Consider the following 25,700-nt stretch of genomic DNA (forward strand, 5'->3'; position numbering starts at 1 on the left):
TTAACTGGCTTTCAATATGTATACTAAAAATCCTTGTTTTGGTAATAAACTCTTTGCTTACTTCCTGGAGCTTAAAATCTGCGGGACATTTTCAGTGGAGGAAGTAGGAGAAGAGTGCTGAGTTTCTGTTGAGGCAGTGGTGATGAGATAAGAAGTGTGTTTGCAGAGCAAAAGCTGGTTTCTGTAAACATACTGTGAGAACCAGAATCCACCTGTTATAACCAGGCCTTCAGCTACTTGACTTCAAAGTGACCTCAAAGGTGAATTTAAAATGACTTTAGCACACCGGCACTCAATGACCGGGTAGAGATCCATGGTAGCACACAGGATCACTTAGGAAAACCTGCCGGTTTAGACTGGAATTTGCCTTGTGTTTTGAAAACAACTGTTATTAAAAACTTGCTCCAGTCGGAGGGTTTTAAGTCATTGCTCCTCTCCACTGCATGCTCCCTGCGTTATTTCTCAAACCCCAAAGCAAAGCCGCCAGGAGAAATCCCTGAAGACAAAGTGCTGGGCCTGCCTTTGCCGGCTGGAGAGGAAACTGCCTTGTATTTTGTTAACTAATCAGCTGCTGTTTGATGGATCAAGGTCCCTTCAATAAACCTGAAAGTGTTGCCATGAAGAAAGAGCAGTGGTCAAATTATGAAGTGAAACAAGGTCAGGCATTCTGCTTGCTGATGTGCGCTTGCCCTACACTGGATGCAATAAGCCAGGGATTGTTGGCCTGCCCCTCTCTTTAGCAAACCATGCCCGTACCAAGTGGTTCAATAAGCACATTAACTGCCATTGTTTGCAAGAATTGTGGTAGCTAATGCACAGGCACTTACAAACAGCGGTTTATGATGCTTTAAAAAGCCTTTAACTAGGAATGCAGCAACAAATGCTGTGACCCCAAACACTACTGAACTGTGACAGCAATGCCTGTGCATGACTGCTCTGAAAGAGCAGCTTTAGCTGTAACAAGAAGAAAATCGTATACCTGAGAGTCTACATGGATAAGTGAAATCTGCAGTGCCACGACATGCAAACTGGAGTTTAGATGAGTTTCCACAATCCAAGTATAAATTAAATTAGTTTATGTTTATACTTGCAATGATTATAAGGTAAATCAACCATCAAGTATCATTTACAGGTACTAAAGTTAGTAACATCTGTGTGCTGAGTATTAGAATCACCAATCTATGCATTAAACATCAGTTTTATGATAGCAAATATTACATAGATGGGGAAGAAAAGAAAAACAAAGAGCTGGATAGTACCAATAAGTTTCACTGTAACTGAGAAAATAAAGGAAATCAGGAAAAGCAGGATGAGCAGAATAGCAGCGATGGAACAGGAAGGTGATGCTTGGAGATCTGAATTGGGCAAAGGATTAAGACCTTAGCTGAAGATAGCTCTGTTTTTTGATCCCCTCATTGGACTCAGGGCAAAACAACCCCTGAATGGGTGAATGCAATAGCAATGCCTGAATTCTGAGGGACCCAAAATGCTGATTTACTCAAATGCTCATTTACAAAATAGTATAAAATTTGTGCGATGAGGATTCTATGAGACCAAGAGATTGTGGTTTGAAACATGGACATGCATTTTTCATTGAAGAGCTGGAAAAGTGGAATACAAGCTTCATCTGTGTACGCTTACGTGGCCACTGGTGGTCTTGTCAGGGAAAGTTTTAAATTTCAATTTGATCAAAGTCTGGGCTAATTGTGAAAGAACAAGGCTCATTGTGAACCTAATCCTGCCCCATTGATCTGAATCAATAGAGTTTTAGCACTGCCTTCGGGGGGAGGGGGGGATTTCTGGCCCAAAAGAAGGGAATTCAAAATAGGTTCTGACTTAAAAACCACTGTGGCAAAACTCAGCATATACAAGTCTCTTTTTGTTGTTGATGCCTGGCTCAGATCCATTTTAACATGCTGTTAGCTATCAGAAATACAACACTGGCTACCCGAGTGCATGCTCTGGGCTAAAACCTGTTTTTAATTGCTATATAACCTCCTTTTATAACACGGTTAAAGATCACAGAGACAGTTCCAAGCAGTAATTAAGGATATTTAGCAAATATTAAAAATCACTCAGCAGCGGAATGTTAAACAGAGAAGTAGGAAAAACAAACAGCTTTTCAGTTGCAAGCTCTCTTATGACAGAGACCATCGTTGTTGAGTGCCTGCATAGCAGCAAGTGGGATGGGGCTGTGGGCCTCTTACTTCTGTAGAACAAGAAAATGAAGGACTTCGTGTCCTGCATTAGGTAGCACAAGTGAAAATAGTGGAGTCAGACCATGCATTTGGCAGGGTATGATAGCCCTCCACAAAGCCTGGTTCATCAGAGGCATCTCAGGAATTTGTCCTAATAAGCTAAAAATATGTATAACTGATGTTCTTTGACTCATAGTAGTGCCTGACATCAAGCTACAAGAACAGTGACTGGCAAAGAAGAATGGAAGCTGATACAGACATTCTCAGTCAGTTCTGATGGTTACTATTGTGACTGGTGAGAGATGCACTATTTTACATCAGGGGAAATAAACACCAAACCAGATCCCCAAACTGCAAACACTTTAAACCTAAATATATAGACACCAGATAGCCTCATATTCCTCACTCTTTTATTCTGATTTTTTTCCCACCATCCACCAGTTGTACTTCTGAATGCATCCAGATCAACAAAGCTCCAGCTACAGACTTGTGGGTCAAGACCTGTAGGATAAGGGTGTTGGAAATATCCATGCATGTTGAAATTACAGTGTGGAGCATGCAGAAGCATCCAGCAGCTGGGAAAACAGAGAACTGCTCATCTTCAGAGGAGGCAAGGAGAGAGCCAAACCTCTTGATCCCTCCATACCCATCGTAACCCTGGGACCTATTTTTAAACATGGCATGTAGATCCTCCAAGCGCCTGGGCCAGGCTCCACACCTGCTCACTGCAGGGCTGGGCTGGTGGTGAAACAAATGGGAGCCGGTGGCATGGCCCTCTTTGCCTCAGGATTAAAACGTCCCTCCTGGACCAAACCCGGGGAAGGGCACACCATCGCTTTCCACGCTTCTTTATGGTGGGTTATAATGTGTCCAGCACACCAGCGAGACACCGCAGGGCTGCTGTCACCACGTCTGGGAGAAGGGCTGCTGGCAGGCTGCGCCCGGGGCCACCTGCCACCCTCCCTGCTCCGGTTTCCACTCACGGCAGGCCCCAGCGTTGGCCAGCGCTGCCCGCCCCAGCCTGGCCTTCTCTCCCAGCCCCAGCCGGAGGCCCACAGGCGCAGGGACCCTGGAGAAGGACAAGCTGCGACTGACAGCCTCTCCGCCAATGGGAGCTATGGATTCGGCCGTTGGCAGCCAATCGTAGCCCGGAGTGGGTCTTAAACCAGCAGCCCCTCCCGCCTCCTGCCTGAGGGAGCGGAAGATGCGTGCAGCCGCCATCTTGTGTGTGGCATCCCCGCCCTTCCCTTTCTCGTCCTTAACGACTTTCCCCGCCCCGCCGCCCGCTCTCACCAGCCCGCCGTACCGGCCCATCTCCGGAGCCCGGTGGCGGCAGCCGAGCAAACCGTGGGTAGCTCCGTGTGGCGGCGGCGGAGGGGCGCCACGCTCAAGATGGCGCCGGGCGGAGCCCCGCTGTGGCGGGCGGGGCGTGCACTCGGCGGTGTCACCGGCGTGCGCGGGTGACGTCAGGTCGCTCTGGGCATGGGCAGGTGGAGGGAGCAGGCAAAGTTTGGCCGGCGGTAGCGGCAGGCGGCGGAGGCGGCGGCGGGGCTGCGGGAGTCGGTGCCGGTGCGGGCTCGGCTGGGGGTCGGGCGGCGCGGGGTAGCGCAGCGCCTCTCCGCTCTCTCGCTCCTGCGCGGCGCTCCTCCTCGCGACGCGGAGGGCGGGCTGGCGGCGGGCGCGGCGCGGCCATGGCCGAGGACCCCAGCGCGTTGCCCTGGTCCATCAACAAGGATGACTACGAACTGCAGGAGGTCATCGGTGAGCGGCGGCAGGGCGGGACGGGGGCCCTCGGCCGTCACACGGCGTCTGTGCTCACGGTGGAGGGGTGAGGGGTGTGTGGGGCTGAGGGATCTCTCCGCTGAGGGTAGTGTGTGTGTGGGTCTGACCTCCCTCAGCTGAGAGGGGGTCCTGTCACGCAGCCCCGTTAAGGAATGGGGTGTATGTGTCCGTGTCCCCCTCTCCCCGGCGATGTGTGTATGTGGAGGATGTGAGGGGGGTCTGCGCCCCGCTGTGAGGTGTGAGGGTCTGGGAGACCTCTTACTGAGGAGGGGTCTCTCCCGTCTCCCCTTATTTGCGACCGCGATATGTGGTGTGGGAGTCTGTCCCCCCTCCGCTGGGGGAGTCTGTGGGTCCCGGTCCCCCCACATTGGGATGTGCGTATTCGGGGACCCACATACTCACGACACGGGTTGGGTACGGGCCTGGGGCTCCACTTCTGCAGCCACCATCTGCGTGTGTTGGGGTCTGCAAACCCTCATGGGTGTACGGGACCCACAGAGTGCGGCATGTTTCTGCCCCATCAGTAGCAGAAGCTTAGGGTGGACACCTCAGGCAGGGGATCACCTCAAGACGCTGTTCCCCACGCCTTTATGAGGGTACGCTCACCCCAGGGTGAGCAGGAAAGGGATCGTCCACTTTGTTGGGGCTCTTCTGTCTGACTGTCACCCTGGTATGCAGGAGCAAACTCCACAGCTTACAGGGTTGCTCTCCTTCTAGGGCACCTACACTCGTTTTGGAAGGGTAGCCACCTCTCTATTAGCAGTTTTGGAACCCAGCATTGCTTTGGTCTGTGCGGGGGGCTCCGGGGTTTTGTAGTGCTGCTGAACGAGCCTTTTATCCTGGGTTTTTGCTGCTGCTGTGCATTTTCATTCATTGTCCTTGCAGCTTGAGGCCCCAGCCCTTGTTTTCTCCATTAAATGATTTTTTTCCCCCTTCCTCACTCTCTCTTGACTTCAAACTGCACAGTTACCAAAGGCCTCCCGCTGTACTGATTTATTGGCTCTGTCAACCATTTTGCCGGGGTGTGTATTTGAGGGATATGTTGCTCTAGGGCTAGTGTGTGACACATCTGAGGTGGTGCCACAAGTGACTCTTAAGGTCAGTGCCTCCTGTCTTGCTCTGCCCTCCGCAGGCATGAAATAAAGCAGGAGGTGGCAGGGCAGGCTCCTGGCCAAAGGCTCCTGAAGGAAGAAGGTTAATTTTTAGAGTAATCTCTGTGAAGTGCTTTTATTTGAAGTTTATAAATGACATAGCGCTATCATGCCCAGGCCTTCCATCTCTGCCTCATGGGGAGGCTTGTTCTCTGTTAAGGAGGGTGGGAGAGTTTGTGAGAATACTGTTTTAAGAGATTAGATTCTTGGCATTGTTTAAAAGTAGGAAGGAACTAAAGCTGTGGAGGGGGGGGAAATCCTTCGGGAGATCCCTGTTACTCTGTAGGATCAGGCTTTGTCCTCTCCCTTTGCTCAGTGGGAGCAGCAGTGCTTTCGGAAGCAGACAAACTCCCCGTAAGACTTAATCTTGCAGATAAACCCTTTAAACCTCCTTTGGAAAATGAACCCTGGTGAGGATGATGTTTAAGCTCTTTGAGGAGCAGGAGATAAACCTGCTGGGAGAAAGGGGGTGAACCTACCACCCATTTTTTTTCTGGGAAAGAGCATTGGGCTATGTGTGTAGAAAATACTTTTTGGGAGCCTGCAAATGGATGTTCTGGTAGCACAAAGCAAGGATTTGAGCTGGAGCAAATGGACAATCTGCCTCTTTGTAGCTGGGGAGCAGGGTGGGATGGGAACAAAAGGGAATATAAATGCACTTCTGCACTTAGAACTTGCTGCTGGGGAGGCGCATCCTGCAGCCTCAAAGTATTAGGAGGAGCAGAGATGTTCTGTCATCTCATGTTAACCGACAGAACTTTGGGAGAAATCAAGAGAGAAGTATTTAATTTCTTCCGTGTCTTTTCCCCTGTCCCTCTGTAAACTGAGTTTCTGGATGTTGCCTGCTTGCTGAAGGATTGTGTTGGCATTCTTTGGTGTAATGGAGTGTACACTCAAATGTGTATATTGCAAACATATGGTTCCTCTTTAACTTTCCCTTCCCCCTTACTCATTTCAAACATTGGTGTGTCTGCCAGCGTCCTGGATGGAGATGTGATGCAAGCTTCCTAGCATGTATATGATTTGTGGGATGCAGTGTTACTGTGTTAACTGAGCTGGACTGCCTTGCCTCCTGCTTCATGTCTCCTGTAAACCTCAAGGGTTGATATGGGTTGTGTTTTTTTTTTTTTTCTTGAGCTCTCTTCTGTGGAGCTGTAAAAGTCTTTCAGCAGGGAACAAAGAGACATCCTGGTGTGGAAAGGTGAACCTTGCACTGGTGCTTTCAAAAGATTTAATGTGTTTCCTGATGAGAAATGTTGCTCTTTAAAGTTAGAGTCCACCATTTAATAGGTTACCAGCTCAGCTATTTTTTCTACATCAGGATAAAAGAAATCCGCATGTAGTTTAATTCCTTAATTTGTACTGGTTTTGTCTGAAAATAGCCATATGTGGCTTTTATTTGATGTGGATGGCTCTGTACCATTTTGGTGCAGGAACCAAAAGAGCAAGTTTTCTACCTGTGAAGAGAACTTCTGTAAAACTGCCCTTTTCATTCTGGCTAAAGGATTACTCAGCACTGGGAATGACTCAGGCAATTATAAAGGTATAGATTAATGCCCATGATTATGCTTGGTTAGTGTTAGTAATGGCTGAGTAGCCTCCTTAGGCTTCAATAACTTCTAGTACACTGAATAAAGGAACCTTGCTCAGGATCAGAACCTGACTTGTCAAAAAAGATAAAATGGAGGTGGAGTCAAGGAAGCAATTTCTAAAGCATTTCTATGAAATGTGCCTCTAGAGTAGGGATAGTCTTTGCAGGTGAATACTGCCTCTGAGACATGTAAATTTTCATGTAAAAAGAAAAATGTAGTCTGTGCTGGTGGTTGGGAAAGTGGTCTTCTAAGTGTGGATTGCATATAAATCACTGCAGTCTCCTTTTTGAAGCCTGAGAAAAAGAATTCTACCTCATGCTGCTTGTGCTGATCGGCTCCTTGCGCACACAGGTTCCCTCAGATTCAGCAATTCCTCTTGGAAATGCTGGTAGCAGTAGTGAAGTTGGTTGGAACTGGGTCATTCTCATTTTGCTACTTTTTTGGAAAGATGAGAGCAGTTCTGGCTGTGGCTGTTTGATTTAGGAGCATCCTCTCTGCTGTGAGCAGTCTGTGCCAGAAACAGAAGATAAATTAGTGGTGGGAGTACTCCCTTGCTCTGTTCCTGTGCCCTTTCTCCCCTCACAGATTCCTTCGTAGCAATGAGGACAGCGCAGGCTGCATGAACAGATGTGGTGGGAGTTTCTTATCCCCTCAGAAATCAAGCTTAAATTGAATTTTGAAGTCACTGTTTCCTGAATGATTAGGTTTTTTAATGACTGTGGTTCATGTAGCTTTTGAGTTGGGCTTTGCTTTCAAATGCATGGATCTTTTGGAGTTGAATATTTAGATTTCTAGCCATGTTCATTGCAAGCTCTACACATGTATGCCTGTGCAGGAGAAAATTGTCTTTTGCAGGTATAGAGGAACTTCTTATGCTTAAGATTTCTGCTTCCCCAAATTTATTTGCCCATCTTGTGCTGGTGTAGTTATCTTCTGTTCTGAAAAACCACTGCCATTGAAACAGAGCAACCTGTAAGCACTTGCCAGGTATGATCGGAGTTTTTGGATGTGAAAACTGGAATGGGAAGCATGGAAGTTCAGTGGCAACTTTTGTGTTTGGATTTTTTTTTTTGAAGTGTGGTGTTGATTGTGACCTGTGAGTCTTATGTGCTAGCTGCAGCCAGTTTCATATGCCTAACTATTTAAAACCCATTCAGGAAAAATATTACACTGTATATAACTGCTGAAGGATTAAATGGAGTGTTTAGACTTCAGTCTTGGTGCCATATGTTTTGTTTTAGCATTTCATCTCGGATTCCCACTCCTCCTCCCTAGCCTAGCTAAACAAATTTAATGCCTACACTATATTCCCAGTATTCAGGCTTGTTAGTTCATTGGAAGATCTGTTTTGTGTACTCATTTGTAAACTTCCACTTAAAGTTAGTAGAAAAGCCTTTTTGTTGTTTTGCATTATGTCAAAGCTTGTATAAAATCAACTTTGGGCAAAAGTAGATCTATAAAAAAAATGCTAGAGGTAGTACTCTGGTCTGCTTGGGCATTTGTGGGTGATTCTTAGTACCACAGGTTCTCAGCTGGTTGGATGCAGACTAATATATCTTCCTGTGTATTCCTGAGTGAGACTGAATAGCCAGGTTACTCCTGCATCCAGTCTACACTTCCTTTGAATACCTGGCACATCTCCTTTCTTTAAGACCTTTGATACTATCACCCTACTAGAACAGGACTAAATAAGAGTTGGTCTTCAGCAAAAGGTGTTTGGTTGTGTGTGTGCCTTTGTTTGGTGTTCTGTTTGCTCTTTGATAGGAAGGAGGATAAAATGCACAAGGAAGCAAACTGAGGACATACAAAGACAAGCAGTGGTGAAAGAGGCTGACGGGGAAGAATACATGGCTGTTAGTGAAGTGGTGCGGCTGTCTTGCAGCTCATTTGAGGAGAGGGCATAGACAGTTTCTGCTGCTTTTGGCTATTTGGGGGTAGTAAGAAAAAAAACTACACAGGGTGTTTCATGTAGAAGTAGTTCACAATTTCCTGTGTCAGGTGCTTCCAGTACTTCTAAGTTCCTGGACTTATTAAGGTGTAACATTTTAATTTCTTAAGAATACTATTTAAATAGTTTAAATTTAATGCAAATACCTTGGCTGGTGCTGGGAAATGTGAATGTGCTGTGCTCCTGAGCACACCTGAGGGGTGTATGTGCTGGCTGACAAATGCATGCCTGGGAGGCTTCTTCCTTCTGCAGCTGAAAAAGTCTTGGAGAGAATCAACTCTTCCCCAGAACATTTGTCTATTTAAACTTGGCAGCATCTCCTTAATTTCTGAGTGTTAGCAGCTTGCCCACCAAGTCAGTGTCTAGAGATGTAATCTTTTAATGAAAGTTGGAGCTATTTAAAATGATGGGCAATAACAGAGTCCTTTTTGCTATTTGTGTTAGTAAATGATGAAAATCTGCATTTTGGTCAAATTTTCTTGGAAGGTTTCCCTTAAAATGCACTATATCAGTTATAAATCTCTGTGGCAGTAAATTTAGCTGTGGACATGCTAATGGAATGCTTGTAAATTTGGTGTTATTAAACTTTCTTAATAGGGAGAGACAGACTTGAGAGCTTTGTGGGTGTAGAAGAATAGCTGTTGGAGCAGTGAAATTTGGCATTGCAAAATCCTTGAAATCTCAGGATCCTGGGACTTTCCAGATGAGTTTAGCCTATTATTCTGTACTCTGTTTAGAATCAAACAACTGAGATGCATATACGAAGAACTTGGCTCTCAAAGCTGATGCAGTTTCCTGTGACTTCACCTAAGGGAGTTCAGCCTTGATATTTCTAAAAAACCATGAAGCTCTGTCTGTTTTTCTGGCAGCCGTGCAGGAAAGTCTGCAGCAGGGTTAAGTCTCTGGCTGACAGGCAGTCCAGGCTCTTGACCAGAAGGTCATCGCTCATGGGTGTGTGAGAGGAGATGTGGTACCTCTGATGTGCAAAATAATGCATAAGATAATGTAGGGAGCTGTACTAAGAAAATCAAACTTGTCTGACTTGAGTAAGACAAGGTCACTCTAGCAAATAGTGGCAGTACAGCTAAGTGACAGCAGAGATACAGGTACCTCACTAGGGCATGATGCTGCCTCAATATTTCTCATGTTCTTCTTGTGTACTAATACAAAGAGACTGACAGTGTGGAATTAAGCTTGATCCCTTAAGTTGCTTGAGTGTGGGGTTTGCCTCAAAAGACTGCTCATGTTTTGGAGTTCTCAAGTTAATAATCAGAACCCATGTATTCCTTGTGTTTAACCAGATTATGTGGTCCTGTCACATAATATATGCAGGTAGGATTTTACAGTGATCTGAGTGCAAAAAGGAAAAATCCAGTATTTCGTTTCACCCCTACTCAATAACTGAGACATACACCAACTTTTATCTTTTCCCACATCCCTTCTTTCACCACTCCCCAAGGTTCTTAAAGATTGCTGTTTCTTCATATGTGTTACTGCACACAGGATTTTTGCTTAATACAGATTTTGTTGCAATTAAGAGAAATTCCACCCTGGGAGGAAAAACATTTGGTTTTGTATCAACTTCCACAAAACTAGTCTAACACATTGTGCAAGGATTTCTTGCATCTCTTTGGTTCTGTATACTGCAGGGGATAGTTGTCTTCAGGACTTAAAAGCTTCATGAATGCCATCCATGAACGAAGTACAGAGTAAACTCAGAGCACTGGTTTGTTTTCTCACCAAATTAGCTAAATCTTTCTTCCACCTCCCACCCCTTAAAATTTTGTACAGCTCATACTGCATGCTTGTGAAAAAACACTTGCAAACTTCTAACTCAGTCAAATCAAAATGCATTTTTTGAGGGAATACAGAAGAGCTTTTCTGAATGAGGTTTTAATTTCTTGCCAAATTTCAATTTTCTGCTCCATCCGTTTTGTCTAAAGAGCTACTGAGTTCGGGGTGGGAGAGAGAAAAAAAATCTTGTTTTGTTTCATCTCACTGTTTCATGCTAAAGTGACTTTATAGCATGGGTATTGGTATATACCCCTAATGGGTATTTCCTTCAGGCAGGAAATGAGCCTATGTAAATTCATCCTGGAGAGAAGAGGTACGAGCAGCTGTTAAAGAACAGTGCGAGTTGAAATACTTCAGTGATTGTCCCTTACTGCAGCAAGTTCTCCTTGGGTTTTGCTAAAATGTCACTGCTTTGTAGTCATGAATGGTAATATAAGCATAAACTTTACTCTTTTTTACTGATGGCAATTTTTAATAATAAAGCCATGTGGGAGGATGATGTTTCCTTTTTGTCCATCCACTGAATTGTTGATTAAGTTAAAACTGGGGAGTAAAATTTTGATCTTGAGTACCCCACCTCACTTCTGGTGACATTTGACTGAGCACATGGCTTGGCCTGTAGTACCCCCTGCTCACTGTTGTGTGGAAGGGTTTGAGTTGCCTTTATTCTTAGAACAGAGGTAATGGATAAGTTTTACAGTTTGTTAGAGGGGAGGGTGTTGGAAGTAAGAAAAAGTTCTCCAGAACTAGTTATGAACATGGAATTGTATTGACATGCTTGTGGTTGATGCCTGAGATTGTTAGATCTTATGTTTTATAAAACTGAAGTTTTCCTAAACATTAATTTAACAATAGTTACTGTTGGACAAGTTGTGCATTTTCATTTTTTATTTGGTCCAAGTTAGGCTTTTGCTCATTTTTGGTTTTTAGGAGATTGCAAGTCTGTTTTCTTAGGTTGCAGGGCTTGTTCCAGCTATTCTGAAAAGGAAGCTTTGAACACAGTGTGGAGAGTAGTGGAAAATGATGGCATTTGGAAAGTGAGAGCACCAATTTATGGCTGGGGGATGAGAGCTCTTAGAGAATATTTTTCTTAAGGAAATTAGCTCTCTGGCTTCAATACTGATACTTGAGGTAAGGGGGGGCAGCTGAAACAGTAGTCAGGCATTTGGGGCTATCTTCTACTTCAGGCAGGCAACACAATTGTAGGTTATCTGATGGCTTAAAAACTCATAAATTAAAGATGATGCTCCTTGTCATTGGGTAAACACTTTTCCTGCAAAATCACTGGGGTGGATGTCATTGTCAGTTTTCAGAACAAAACTGGAAATCTACTCTCACTTATTTTGCTGGGAGGCAGAGCTAGAAAAGACTCCCAGGGATGTGGAGTCTAGTTCCATGCTGTAGCCGATGCCAAATTGTATAATCCCTATACCAAATTAATGAATGCTTGTGTTTGAAATGGCACATGGGAGAATTACAGGCACACGTTCTATTAAACACTCAAAGCTCCACGTGACCCTGTCATAGCTGTATGAAACAGCTGCTTAATGGATTTCCTATGACAGTGGGAAGTAACAATGACTTCTCTTTTATAGTATGTCTCTGTAGCTCTATAGGTGTTTTCTTTACACTGCCTGCTTTACATTCAGGTGGTATCTGCAAGGAGACACTTTCAGTGAAGGCTTGGGAGAGCTGCAGCTTGAAATTTATGCTGTCTCTAAACCTTAAATGTGTTGACTACAAACATCTCTGATTTATGATTCCATAGCATCTGCCAGTGAAAATTGAGTCCTTTGGAAGCTTGACATGTTATGTCCTCACCTGTAAGAATTTTACCCCTTATGCCAGTTCTTTGTGAATCTCTTTCTATCTCTGACCTTGTGAGGTAGTGCACCAAGCACATTGAAAGCTGAGGTTGTAACTTCCATCCCTTCACTAAAGTAAAAATGGTAGCTGAAGATGCCAAGTGCTGTCTATTAAATAACTTGCTATTAACAGTTAAGAAATACCTTGGTATTGACTTCCAGCAAACTGTACTTCACTGGAAAAAGCGTCCTGAGCATGAACTCTCTTCCTGTTGAACAACTTGCTGGTGCAAATCTGTATTTGAACAGCTGAGAGGCTGGTGAGTTAGCAGCCTAAGCACGGTTATTTGTCCAGATTCTAAGGCTTGGGATGGTTCTTACTACTTGTGATTGAAAAATGAAATTTTTAACCAGTAAGCTGATCTTGTGTGCTGAACACATTAGCAGACACAGAAAAGACTTATTAGATCAAGCTATTCCCTGAAAAGAAAGGATAATAATAGCCTTCAAGAGAGGACATAATGGGTACTTAAAAGCTTATTTACCTAAAATAGCCACTGTACTATCAAACATCTGCACTGTATGCAGACAGATTGTTCTGTTTAGTGGAAACCTGGCCAAATAAAATATCCTCTACAGTTGACAATTATATTTGAGGCAGAGTTCATAGATAAAGGTTGGGAGGAAAAGGAGACTGTTGTACCAGGGCTGCATTTTGAGCCCTGGTAATACCTGATGACAGCTAGCATGACATTTACATTGCTGTATATACCATAAAGACAACTGACAGTGATTAAAAGGGAAGGATAACCCTTCTCCAGTAATATTACTGTGTTAGGAAATGAGATGTTTGAGCCTGCTTTCCATCATGCAGCATTAACACTGCATAGCTGCAGTGCCCTTTAAATTAGCCACAGATGTTGGCATGAAATCAAATAAATTATAATTGGTTTCAAACTGAAAATCTAATTTAGGCATGCTAATAGCATCTTAAGTAAATGTGGTGGGTCGCACAGGACTTGTGTAACTGGCCCTCTGGAGTTTAGTGTAGTTAGTGCTGTGGGGAAAATGGTTTCAGAGGTGTTCCCCAAATCACCTGGGGGCCTTGTGCAACTGGAGGTTGGTTGTATTTTCTGGTGAGGTTCTCGTGTCTTTCCTGTGGACCACCAGTGTGTAAGTAGTGTTTCTGTCCTTTTATTGAGGTGGGCTTCAGGTTAAATCATACCTGTTTGATTTATGATGGTATGATGGGCATCTGTGCTAGTTTGAGCTAATTTGGGGTATTTATTCTGTGATTCTATTCTAGGGGTTGTAAGAGGTCAGGCATACAGTCAACAACAGCACCGTCTCTTCTATGCTTTGGTGTTTGCAGTGGAAAGGTTGGGGAGGATATCAGATAGGCTGATGCTAGTCCCTGTTAATCCTTCTCTCTGATGCTACCATCTGTGGCCAGTGGCTTTCACTTGCATTTATTTTTTCGCCTTGCATCTCTTGTTCTAGTGTAGAGTCCAGTGGCTGTAGCTCTTGGCTGTGTTTAGCACCACTTAGCAGTAGGGAGGCAGCTGAAAGCTCGGCTGTGTGGCATATACTATAAACTGGTGACTTCAGGTGAAGCAGCTCATTGGTGAAATCAAACAGCAAAGTGACCTGGTGATAATTTTGTCAGATACCTCACTGACAGCCTTTACATGGCCAATCCTATTCCTCACTCTCTGTTCCAGTCCTTATATTGACAGTATGACCATTTTGTCTCCAGAAGTGTCACTTCTATGCTTAGCCTGTAATGATTCACAACCTGAATGCTTGCTGAAGGTGGGAAAAGAGATGACGTTTTTCTGTGTTCAGAGCCTAAAAAATAGTGAAAGGGTTTTGGGAGAACAATGCGGTGTGGGGTGGGGTGAAAATTTCCGTAAGACTTCCCTTCCTTTCTGCAGAAACCTTGGCATTGAGTTGTTCAGTTTATGGTAGCTGTAGATCTCTCTATAGAGCATCATTTATTTATGATGCTGGGTTTCATGGGGCCATGGAGAGATGTGCCCTGCAGCAGCTACTGCATGTCAGTTCTGATGCCTCTGAAAGTACTGGACTTCTTATAACTGAACTGGATATGAGTCTGACAACTGAAGATGTGGGCAGTTGTCTTCAGCATCAAGTGTTTTCTGTGTTGCTGGACCACTGTAGGGGAAATATATTTAAATAAGTCACGGCAGCGCTGTGTGGGACATTGTCTTACATGGGCAGGAACCTCTGAGCTCCGAACACAATGCGTGGCTTTCAGTGATATTTTCAACAGGGAGAGCTCTCATCAAGATGGTAAATAATTCACTGTCAGCCAGTTTGTGTGCAGCTCAAAGTTTGGCTGTATTTCTAATTGGATAGCTGAGTTTCAGAAATGTGCTGCTTATTTTCTGAAATTCTTAGAACATGCAGGATTAATGCTGGAATATTAGTTGTCTGTGGGACATTGCAGGTTCTGACATGAAATGACGGAGCAAAGATTCTCAGGCTTTGGGAAAGACATTTAATCAAGTCTTAGCAACAAAAAATCCTTGTGTGTGAGTACTGTTTGAAATAAATGGCCTTAACTTGCCTAGCATTGTAAACTACTCAAGCTCTTGCTGTACTGAAATAAATGATCAGAGGTCATTACAAAGAGATACACCTGCAATTTAAATGAAACAAACAGAATTTCACAAGTGCTTTTTCTGTTCTTCCAACTCTCCCATTAAAAGGTCTAGACTGTAGTCATCAGACATGCTGGTGTGAAATAGAAGTCATTTGCACTGAATTCTTAATTTTGTGCCTGGACATACTACCTCCCAGTTATTGCCTTTTCTCAGTGTGTTGTCCAGCACATGCTCCATGTCTTAATGTACTTGCAGTCACCTTTGGCTAGAACCCAACTTAATGTTCGCAGCACTTGGCTGTGCTCAAGGTGAGCCTGAAAGAGGAATGAACATGCTACTTTAGTGATGTGATTTATGCCACGTTGAAGGGCAGGGGGCCATTTTGACATTGACCACATGGAAATGCAAAGTTTTAGTATAATTTCTTTAAAATGGGGTTGAGCTATTCCTGTTAAAGCCTTTTTTCTCAGAAATACGAGAAGAGCTACTCATGTAAATGTGGAGTTTAGCTATTGTGCCTGCCTGTAGGACTGCTGCTCACACATAGTGCAGTGTCCTCATGTGTGTACTTACACTGTGACATGCAGTGAGTGGGGATGGTTTGTTTTCTTCTAACCCCTCCCTCCTCCCCATAGGCTTTCAAATTGGCTTCCTCACAACTGTTCATTTAAATCTGCTTTTGCTTTCTGGCTTTGTGCAGGCTTCTTTGTTATAATAGAAGATTTATGTCTTCCCTGTGCTATATTAGCAAGTATTTCCCTCTTCTCTACTCAATATTTTTTCACCTCCATTGTAGATCAAATACTGCATGACTGGAGTTGAGAGAGGGTGCATCAGGTTAAACCTGGCCTCTTACTACCCCAACAAGCATTTTAAATAGGGTGTTGCCCTCTTGCACTGTGCTTGTGTCATCCTTCAGCTTGTGGAGAAATAAACATAAAGCCCTGGTTCTTCTCTCTACAGGAAATGCTATTCATAGTAAATCTGTATCAAGAATGAGGGGTGGAAAGGTGTCTGGGAGTGAATGTGGCTGCATAGGTGCAGCTCTGGGAGCTTCTGGGGGTAGGTGCATATCTGCACTCCCTGTGTCAGTACGGGAGGGGAGCTCCATTTGCTCTTGTCATTTTGTAGCTCTTTTGTCATCTTGGCCTTGTGTTGCTCTGCTGCTGCTTTAGTTTTCCCCAGGTTTTCCCACCAGGGACAGAATAAAATTGGCTGAGTTCCCCCTATTAGTTTGCTGTTGCTTGCAGTGTTTCTAACAGCAGTGCTTAAGAGTTGGCTTGTTGCTTGGGTTCACTCTGAGTAGTGCTAGAAGCACCCAAGCGATCCTTCTGCTGATTCAGGACCATAACTTCAATTCTTGCATCATTAAAGTCTGCAACACACTTCCTGCGGTACTGGGCTGAGTAGATGACACTTTCCTGTGAAGACTTTCTCCTTACTGTCAGTAGACTTTTTTTGTCCTGTCTGTGGCAGTAGTAGGAATACATCTGAGCACCATTACAAATTCTCTTTGGTTTTATTGATGCTATCTGTAACTGTGAATGTGGATTGCAGCTTCTATTTTGTAGTAGGAATTTGACACATATTGGGGAGATTTCTTGAAGAACTATGACCGTATTTTTATTCAAGGACTGTTAACATTGCATTACTTCACTCTTCCTGAATCATGGGGCTCGTGCCAGGAAGACTTTTGACATCCAGTGGTCTCCTCTTACTTCTTTCCACAAGCAGGACTTAGTATTTCTACCCTGTACTGAGCTGACTATGAACTGAAGAGAGGCTTTTTGCTAGCTTGCTTTTAGAGGAAGCTTATTCTTTGCAAAAGGACTCTTTTCTCACTATAAACCTTAAGCAAGGTGGAGAAAGTAGAGGCAAAACTTTGCTTTCTAAGCAAATGGACCAAACAATGCCAGATCAGTCTGAGTTTGCGATCTGGAGTTTAATTTCTGATTTAATTAGATCTGTATCTGCACTGTGTTCTGTAACAGCACTTAAATTCTATTCACAGTCTTGTAGCTTCTTGTTTTATTACTGTATTGTCCTTGGAACAAGTAACCACAGAGCAGGGCTCCCACAGCAACTTGGCATGAGGCTGTCAAAGAGCTGAAGTACCCATAGATAGAGGTTGCTGTTCCTGTGCCTCCAGTGTCAGGCATAAATACTGAGTCTGTATTAAAAAGCATTAAAGGTTTCCTGGGCTTTGGGTGTTCTGTCTCTGTGATCTGGAGCGAGGACCATTAATGTCACATACTTGACCAAGAGACTTAGTTTGTGTGTGCATGTGATTCCATGGCTGGACCTTCTGTTCATTGTTTTTATAGATGTGTAATCCCATGAAAAGATCTGGAGTGAAGCAGACCGTCTAATTCTTGATGCTTCTGCAGCTAATTGCAACAGGGTGGTTTAACTAACCAGGGTGGCTGGTATAGCTAACAGGGTGTAAGCCAAACCCTTTGAGACATCATGCCAGAGCCCACAGAACATGGTTCTGAATTTTAATCTTTTTGTACCCAAAACTGGATACCTGGAACCTAAAATCCATTGCTTGGTGCAGAGCAGCCTTGCAGGGAAGTGTTTTGTGTGCATTGTTCATAAGAGGAAAACCCGGGGGCACAATTATAAACAGAGCCTGCGTCATGAGCGGCTTTCTGGCACCGCACTCCAGATAGTGGCGGATAGATTCCAGATCTCATTTAAAAATAGAGAGCTTGTGTGTGTGCTGGGGAATGGTGAAAGCAGAGGGCAGGGTTGTGCAGGGGTGTTCAGCTGAGCATGGTCTCATGCTGAAGAAGACTTGGGAATATGACTTACAGGGCTAGGCTGGGAGAGCTGTATTTCTTCAGCCCTAGAAGAGCTAGCTAAGGGGGGGATGTTGTTGCTGTCTCTGTTTATCTGGTGTGAATTTATAGAAGAGATGAAGCCGGACTCTAGAGATGCACAGTGAAAGGCCACAGTTGTGAATAGTGTTGGGAAATCTGATAAGATGGGGAGGTGAAAAAAACCTGTATGGGTGATCAAACACAGGAATAGCCAAAAAGGTTGTAGAAATATGTATTGTTAAAGATATTCAAAATTAGACTGAATTTGATGCTGAAAAACCTGATCTAACTGGGGATCTACCTTTCAGCAGCGGAGTGGGCTAAAGGCCTTCAGGGTTTCTTCCAACTAAAATTGCTTGTAACATTCATTTGACCCTGGAAGATTATATTTTCTCTACAGAGGGAATTTAATACCACATTGATACACTAATGCTCTAGGACTCCTATGGAAGATGTCCCCGGTGGTTATGACAGCTTTGTGAGCAGCTGACTTACCTTTAAAAGTAAATTTTCACATCTCCCAGGGTACTTGAAACTCAGTTCCAGTAGTGGGATGGATTTAAAGCTCAGGGAGCACTGTTTTATGAGCACTCTTTCTATACAGCTAGTTCACCCTTGCACTTGATCAGGAATACTGTTCTAGAGCCAGAATTTGATGTTTGTCTTGTGACCATTTGGCACAACTCTTCCTGTTGCTGAAGCAGATATTTCTGCCAAGAGGACCTCTGGCTTCGATTGCATTTGCCTGGGAGGAGGCATCAGTGCAATTCATCCCAGTCTTACTGCGAGAACTGCAGTGTCCTTATGTGGCAGCAAAGATCCAGTTACCTTTGGAGCCAGAGTGTATATGAACATGCTGTGTCCTCAGGTCAGTCCCCTGTCTTTCCACTCCTCCAAATAGCTTTGAAATTACTGGTTTCTATTAACTTTAACATAAATATCAGAGGGTTTGCTTTTAAAAAAAAACCCAACCCCGAAAACAAACAGCTCCCCAACAAGCACCCCCAAAACCCAAAAAGCAAGCTTTGTGTAAGTTACATGACAGTGACTGCAGAAGAGATGGTGTCCAGCTTCCCTTGAAGTCTGGCAGTGGATGTTTGGTGGGGAGTTTGTCTCAGCTTCTCAAGGAGAAGTTCAGGATGGAGCTTTGGATGCTGAAAGCCCAGCATAGATCCAGGGGACCAGGGGAGATAACCTGGAAAATGAGGTTTCAGTAACTGAGTGCTTGGGGAGTTTTCTGTTTGGGTTGTTTTCATCCCTTTTGAGGTTGCTTTTATTTCAGAAAGAACCATTTAATCATAGCAACATGAAAGAAGACAGGGTTAGAAAGGTTATGTTTTCCTCCTTAGGCAGTGTTTCCTAAAGTAGGTCGTGACCCTCTTATGCAGGAATTTTGCAGCTGCTATCCTAAGGGTTGGAACTGTATCTCAGGGCCTCCAGAGGTGAAAGCAGGGGGTGTTAAACAGATCCTAATACCCACCTGGGGTCTATTCCCTAGTCCCCACCCCCAAGCCCCTATCCCTCAATAAAATTATGTCCTGCTTTTCAGGAATAAAACAGCAAGCATCTGGCCATGCCCACTTTTCTTTGTTTTGCTAAGCTGTTATGCTGGGAAAGATTAACCAGGGAATGAATTTTCTCCGAAAGCTGATCTTGAGGGAGGCAAAGAGCTGCAGCACTGACCTTGATCAGAGTGTCTTGAGGTGGGGAGCAAGCATGGACTGAGCACAGGAATGTTAACTCAGTGCTGCCCATATTGCTGCAGCTGAGCAGCACATGGGGCTGAGGTTGGCTCTGATTGCAGCAAATCTGCATCTGCTGGGAGGATTGGTTTGTGTAAGTTGTGAACAAAAAGCCCTTCTGCTGTTTTTTCTAATTAAAGGTGGCTTATATCAGGCAGGGAAATCTCTGCTTTCCCCTTCCCTTAGTTGTGGCTGCCTTATCACTGGCAGTGTTCAAGGCCAGGCTGGACAGGGCTTTGAGCAACCTGGTCTTAAGGAAAAGGTGTCCGTAGCAGGGGGTTTGGAAATATGCTCTTTAAGTTCCCTTCCAACCTAAACCGTTCTGTGATTCTTCCTTTCCCCATATATTTGTTACCTGCTCTTAAAGTTTAAAAAACTTGCTTGCCAGGCATTTTCTACTCCCTGTTGGTGTCACCTCTATCTATCTATGCTTGCTTTCAGTTGCCAATGTGGTCAGCATCCTTGCTGCAGCTTCTCCCTTTTTCTTCTCTTGCCACTCTGGAATTTCATAAATAGATTGCAGGCTGCAAAGCCTCAAGTGGCCATGTTGCTATGTTTCCTGTGCTCTTCAAAGAAGCATGGAAACCTGCCTTTGTTTGGTCCCAGAAGCATGGTACGCTGCTGCTGCTACCAAAGAGCAGCTTGCTTGTGGCACATCATGCTGCAGCTTGGCTTAATCCTTGCTTGATATGCTTTTGAGATTTCATTGTTTCTCTATCATTAGTGCTACAGAGGAGCTGAAAGAAATGACGAATTAGTGGGAGAGGGGGGGAGTGGGGAGAGCAGGTGGTAATCGAACTGAAGAGAGCTGCCAGAAAAGTAGGAGCAGCAGGGAATTAAATGGGAGGAGTCTGGAGTTCAGATGGTTCTGTGCTATGTGCCCAGAAGGATTTAGTTTGGGATTTCATTGCTGTTCAAATAATGCCATACACTAATAACAGATCAGGTCCCTGTAGACTGGAGCATTGTCCAAACACTTAGTGAAGAGCAGTTTTTGCCCTGAAGTCCTAGTCAACATCGATCAGGCGGGCTTGAGGAGTAGGAAGGAGCTGTAGCATGCATGGTCCTGCTTTTAATTAGTCTGAATCTATTGTTTCTGGTAGTAGCATCTTAAAAAAAACAAACAAAACACAGCAACCCTAAACTAAAACACAAAGCCATTTTTTGTGTAGTCACTTCTGTAAAAACCCTGGACTTCACTGTCATCTTATGATCTATAGTAGTGGTATCATGTCTGCATTGTAAAAAGCATTTCTGCCAGCCATGCTTACGCAGCTGGATTTAACTGGGACAAATCCTGATACGTCATGTTGTGGGGAGATGTATACTGAGTGAGAGATCCAGGAAGAGGCTTTGGGTACAGAGGCTCTTATGTGGATAAGAACCATGCAAGTAGCTTTAGAGATGAAAATATGCATTGTAAAACTAAGAGAAGAGTTGAAAAGGCCTGTGTGACATGACAGTTCTCTGGGGTGCATAGTTGCATGTTCTTACAGCATCTGGCTTGTGTTTTCAGCCTCTGTCTATTACTATGCACAAAGACATCCAAAGAAATCATAATATGGGTGCTTTGAATGTGTCGGCAGCAACGTTTCTTCTGGAATCTAATTATTTCCAAAGGAATGATACAGGCACAAGTGTTTTGGTTTTCTTTGTTCTGACTTCCAAAAGGCTAGTGCTAGAAAATGCAAACCTACTTCTCCTGCCTTTTGTCACTGCTCCTGTATGTTCTGCTGTCTTTATTTTGAGTTACTTTGTATATTTTCACTCCTCTCTCCCAAAGAAGCAGGTACTGAGTGGGGAGGAATGGGTCAGTACCACCCAGTATTCCCACTGTAAGTGGGAATATATCTGTGCTAGGGCTGCTGCTTTCATGTTGAGAGTCCTGCACGTACTACCTGCAGGGCAAAGCAACCACAGGGAGTGTATGTGAAGGTTTGCTTTTGGGATGTTCGTACCATGATTAATGCTGGGTATTTCAGTCCTGCTCCTGGCAGTCTAGTCAAACTCAGCTGTCAGACCTTCTCCCCTTGCTTTTTTGAGTGCTTTCTGAATGTGTGCCTAATGCTTACATTGTCTCCATCCAGTGCTCAAGACCCTGCTTATGGCACTCAGACTTGGTTTTCAAAGTCCCTTGTAAATATTCTTGCTCCTATAGCTATCCCTTTTTTCCACCAAAGTTCCTCCTGGTAGCTTTGTTTTGCTCTGCACTATGAGTAGTCTGTGAACAATAATATGCGTGCTAGCAATAAATGGCCTCAGTCTTGAACTTCTTAAAAGCCCATTTGCTTCATGAAATAGTACAGCTTCAGCAACCTTGCTGAAGGGAACATATGAATGTTCTGCACATTGCTGCCTTCAAAATGTAAATTCTTTAAGTGCAGGGAATGAACTGTCAAGCTGATGCTATTGCCCAGGGTGCACTTGCAGTGCTGTATTAAGTGAAATAAGACTCCTGTAGTTCTACTGTTGCAGGTACTGCTTGAAGACTAGAGGAGCAAAACCCCACAGTTCAGGGCTGTGTAATTAATTTCAGTGTAACTTTGGATGGCAGGGTTTTTCCTTTCTGTTTCAGGGCTGGATTTCAAGCTGTTTCCCTCGCCTGGCACTTTGTGTTTGACCATGACTTGATGCAACTTGCTGCTAGAAGACTATTAATGGTTGTAGGGACCTTCAGTAGCCTTTGTTTGAAGATGAGATTGAAAGCTTTTTGTCCTCAGTTCTCTAAACCTTTTTCTACTGGGAAAAAAACCCAGTTTGCAGAAATGCCCCTGACCGGGATTGCAGAAATCTGTGTTAAGAATAGGAGATTCTGGTAAAATAGGCAAGTTACTGCAAAATGCAGAATGCTGTTCTTATCTGCCTCATCAGCCCAAATGGGCTCAGGAGTTATGCCTGGTGTAATGAGCAAAATACCTGTGGATTTATTTTTAATAGTATTTTTTTAAGTATTGGCAATAGGCAGCACTTGAACTATTTTCTACCTATCCTACCTTTTTTTTTTTAATTAATTTGAATTTATTCCCTTCTAGTGAAGTGTGTAAATGCAGAGAACCAAGGTGATGGGGAAAGTAAAGCAACAAGGTGTCCTGTTGATGAGGTTAATGTTGCAACTATTCATGAAGGCCAGCAAACAGATGCTTTACACCAACTAGAATTTAAGTCTCACTGTTGCAAATTCCTTTTAATATCAAAGGGTGCGATATTGACTAGCAATTTTAAATACATAGCTCTTATCTCTGAGCAATTTGAACAACTGTGTATTCAAATGCAATATTTTTTTCCCTAATTTGAACAACTGTATATTCAAATGCAATATTTTTTTCCCTACTGGAATTTAAACATTCTCTGGCTGTGGTTTTCAACCCAGACACCAAGGAGGTGTGCTCCTATGTGAGAACTGGAGCTGAACAGGCTTGAATGGAGCCTGCCTCGTGTCTTTGCATAAAATGAGGAGAGAGTAGAACAGCTATTAGGACATAGAAACATCTGAAAAATCTCATTAGTGTTGGTAGCAGAGACGGGGGCTTGTTTCAGTGCTCTGGGTGAAAGCATCAGGTTAAAAATCTGTGTGACCTTGGTGGCCTTTCTTTTAAAAGCACACAAGAAGAATCAGTCCTCTGTTATAAGTAAGCTGGAGTCTGGAGGGTTGGTTTTTTACTTGCAGAGCTATAATGATCCCACCAAGGGATCATAAAGATCCACTTGTTTCCATTTGCTTAGCCCAATGCTTCGATGTTGCAGCTGAGCTGACCCTCCAAGTTGCACAGACCTGGAGGAAGGAGTGCTTCTTGGGTTGCCTTCACTGGGTTTTCATTTGGCTCTGCTGTCTTTAGTGACTGGCACTTGTGATTTTGGTGCCTGATCTACCTTCCCTTCTGCTGAAGTCCCATAAGATGTTCCTAACTCTCTTTTTCACCCACAGGGAGTGGAGCGACTGCAGTGGTGCAGGCAGCCTTCTGTGCTCCAAAGAAGGAGAAGGTGGCAATTAAACGGATCAATCTTGAGAAGTGTCAGACGAGCATGGATGAACTCCTGGTATGCAATCAAAATTGTCTGGGGAGTTGTATTTTGGTTAGCATAATGTCTGTTTGCTAAATGCTCTGAACAACCTTTCATATGATGGTGTGAAGAGTGAGGGGACTTGGCTGATTTCACTAGAGACAGTTCAGTTGTCTGATTGTGGACACATACTTAAAATGTTACAAAGATCTACTCCTGGAGAACTTGAGACTGTTTAGAGCTAAGTCCTTTGTTCAAAACAAAGGGATTGTACAGAGCTAATGTGTAAGTGCGAAGCTCATCTGTTACCCACAAGAGCCCTGCAGTTTGAGGACGATCTGGAGCTGTAAGTTTCTAGAATTTTTAAAATTTAAGGAAATCATGTTGCTTTCTTTTAATTTCCTACAGTTCTTCATAGTTTGTTTTTTTTTTCCCCTCTTTACCTGTAGCAAGAAAACCTAAACGATTTAGCTGTTTTTCCTAGTCTCTTTCTGGTACTGATGCCAGCTAAAGGATCACTGACATATTGCAGGCTGCCATATGTAACTCAAAACTAATTCTGAGTTGTGGATAGAAGGTAGAGTCCTTTGGAGCTGTAGCTGAATAAATTTCTTCTGCTGCATGCCTCATCAGAATTTTCACAGTGGAAAACTGTTTCTGGCATTGAGGTGTCTCCACTGAGGATGAGAAAGTCCTCTTGGATTAAACGTTCCATAGTAGATACTGGCAGGCAGGGAGTGAGGACAGGTGAGGAAGTGAGGCTTTGTCCCACCTTTCCTTTTAAAGCAACTCCCTAGGATTTTCTTTTTTTTTATCCTACCTGTCCATCTTTCTACTTGCATCTTGACAGCTTCTGTAGCACTACCTCAGGTGCTTGGTTTGGTGATTGCAATTTGGAAGTAGAACAGAGATAGAAGTCAGGAGTCCTGGCTAGCTCTACATTTGTATGATCTTCTGTAAGTCACTTGAACCATGGTTGCAGTTGCCATTTAGTGACTAATTCTGTTTTAACAATTACAGGTATCTGTAAATCTGCTCGTGTAAAGAGAAAAGGGTCCATCCAAGCTATTACGTTTTAGTGTGCCAGTGAAGGGCTGCATGTAGGACTCTTAAGATGATCTTCATTCAAATCCTCTTACAGCTCATGCTAGTGTAGGAGTTAGAGATCTCTTCTCTTTTCACAGTTGGTCTTTTTGTCCTGATACCAACTGTTGGTGCTCTTTTCAAGTCTTTTATGTAGCTTGTCTGTACTACCCTGCCTCAGTTGTATTCCAAGCTGTATTTTTATAATGTAGTAATTGAGATTGTTAGTCTTTGAGAAATTGCCAATTCCAGCTAAAAGGGTTAGGTTCAGAAAGAGATACTGTGGAGACTTGGCATGTAATTTTAGATAAGTACTTCTAATTGCATATTTTAAATCTCTGGCTGACCTGTTCCTCACAATGATGTTTCTTGTTACGGATAGGTCTGCAACAAATTGCTGTTGTCAGCTCTCTTAAGCTTCCAATTTTGAGACCAGATTTACTGTGGGTCCTTCTATAGGCTTCTGTATGCAAGTAGGGATACTCCTGAACTTAAATTAATCGAGAGGTGGAGGGGGAAGAATGGTTCTGAGCTGTAGCAGCTTCCTGGGGCAGTAGTTGCCAAGGCGGGCATGTTGTGTGAAGAAGTGTTTTCCCTGGGTTTATTCTGAATTTGTTGGTGTATGTCCTTTCTCAGTGTGAGAACCCATTTCCCTGCTCTGTGTGCTTACCTTCCCTGCTTTTTATCTCCATATTTGCTTCTTCCCCAAAGTAAATATTCTCAAGCTTTTCACTCTCATAGTCTCAAGTGGCAGCTTCCCTGATCAGTTTAAATACTTGTTTTTGAGGAAGACTTTTTTTCTTCCAAGAACTGTAAATGTAAATCCTTGCAGATTACGGTGGTTTTAAGAAGCAAGTGCAAAGAGAGCTATGATGAGTTCACACTGGGGTATGAACTCATACTGAGGTTATGCCTCCTCCTTCCTATTTCCTCACCCAGTGCTGTTAAACACAACCCTGAGCTTCTATTAGATCAGTTATCCTTCTATTGTGCTGAAGGTGTCTGACTGAGCACAAGTCAGTTTATGGTAAACTTTGATGCAATGCCTGGGGTCAGGACAGTGCTCTTATGTTACAGCTTCGCCCAGTCCTCAGGCAGTGTGATAGAAAAGGGAAAACTGTGCCTAAATTCTTGTGTATTTTTTTTCTTTATAG

General features: G+C 43.7%; 1 protein-coding gene across 1 annotated transcript in view; it reads left to right on the forward strand.

The window, feature by feature from the left end:
* The first annotated feature begins 3,784 nt into the window (after positions 1 to 3,784).
* Positions 3,785 to 25,700, forward strand: part of OXSR1 (oxidative stress responsive kinase 1) — a 90,288-nt gene continuing 68,372 nt past the window's right edge. Inside the window, exons 1-2 of the mRNA XM_034064300.1 lie at positions 3,785 to 3,959; positions 23,387 to 23,499. Of these exons, the coding sequence (XP_033920191.1) occupies positions 3,890 to 3,959; positions 23,387 to 23,499 (183 nt within the window). The 5' untranslated portion in view covers positions 3,785 to 3,889. The remainder of the gene's footprint in view (positions 3,960 to 23,386; positions 23,500 to 25,700) is intronic.

Source organism: Melopsittacus undulatus, chromosome 1 (assembly GCF_012275295.1).
Source record: "Melopsittacus undulatus isolate bMelUnd1 chromosome 1, bMelUnd1.mat.Z, whole genome shotgun sequence".
NCBI lineage: Eukaryota > Metazoa > Chordata > Aves > Psittaciformes > Psittaculidae > Melopsittacus > Melopsittacus undulatus.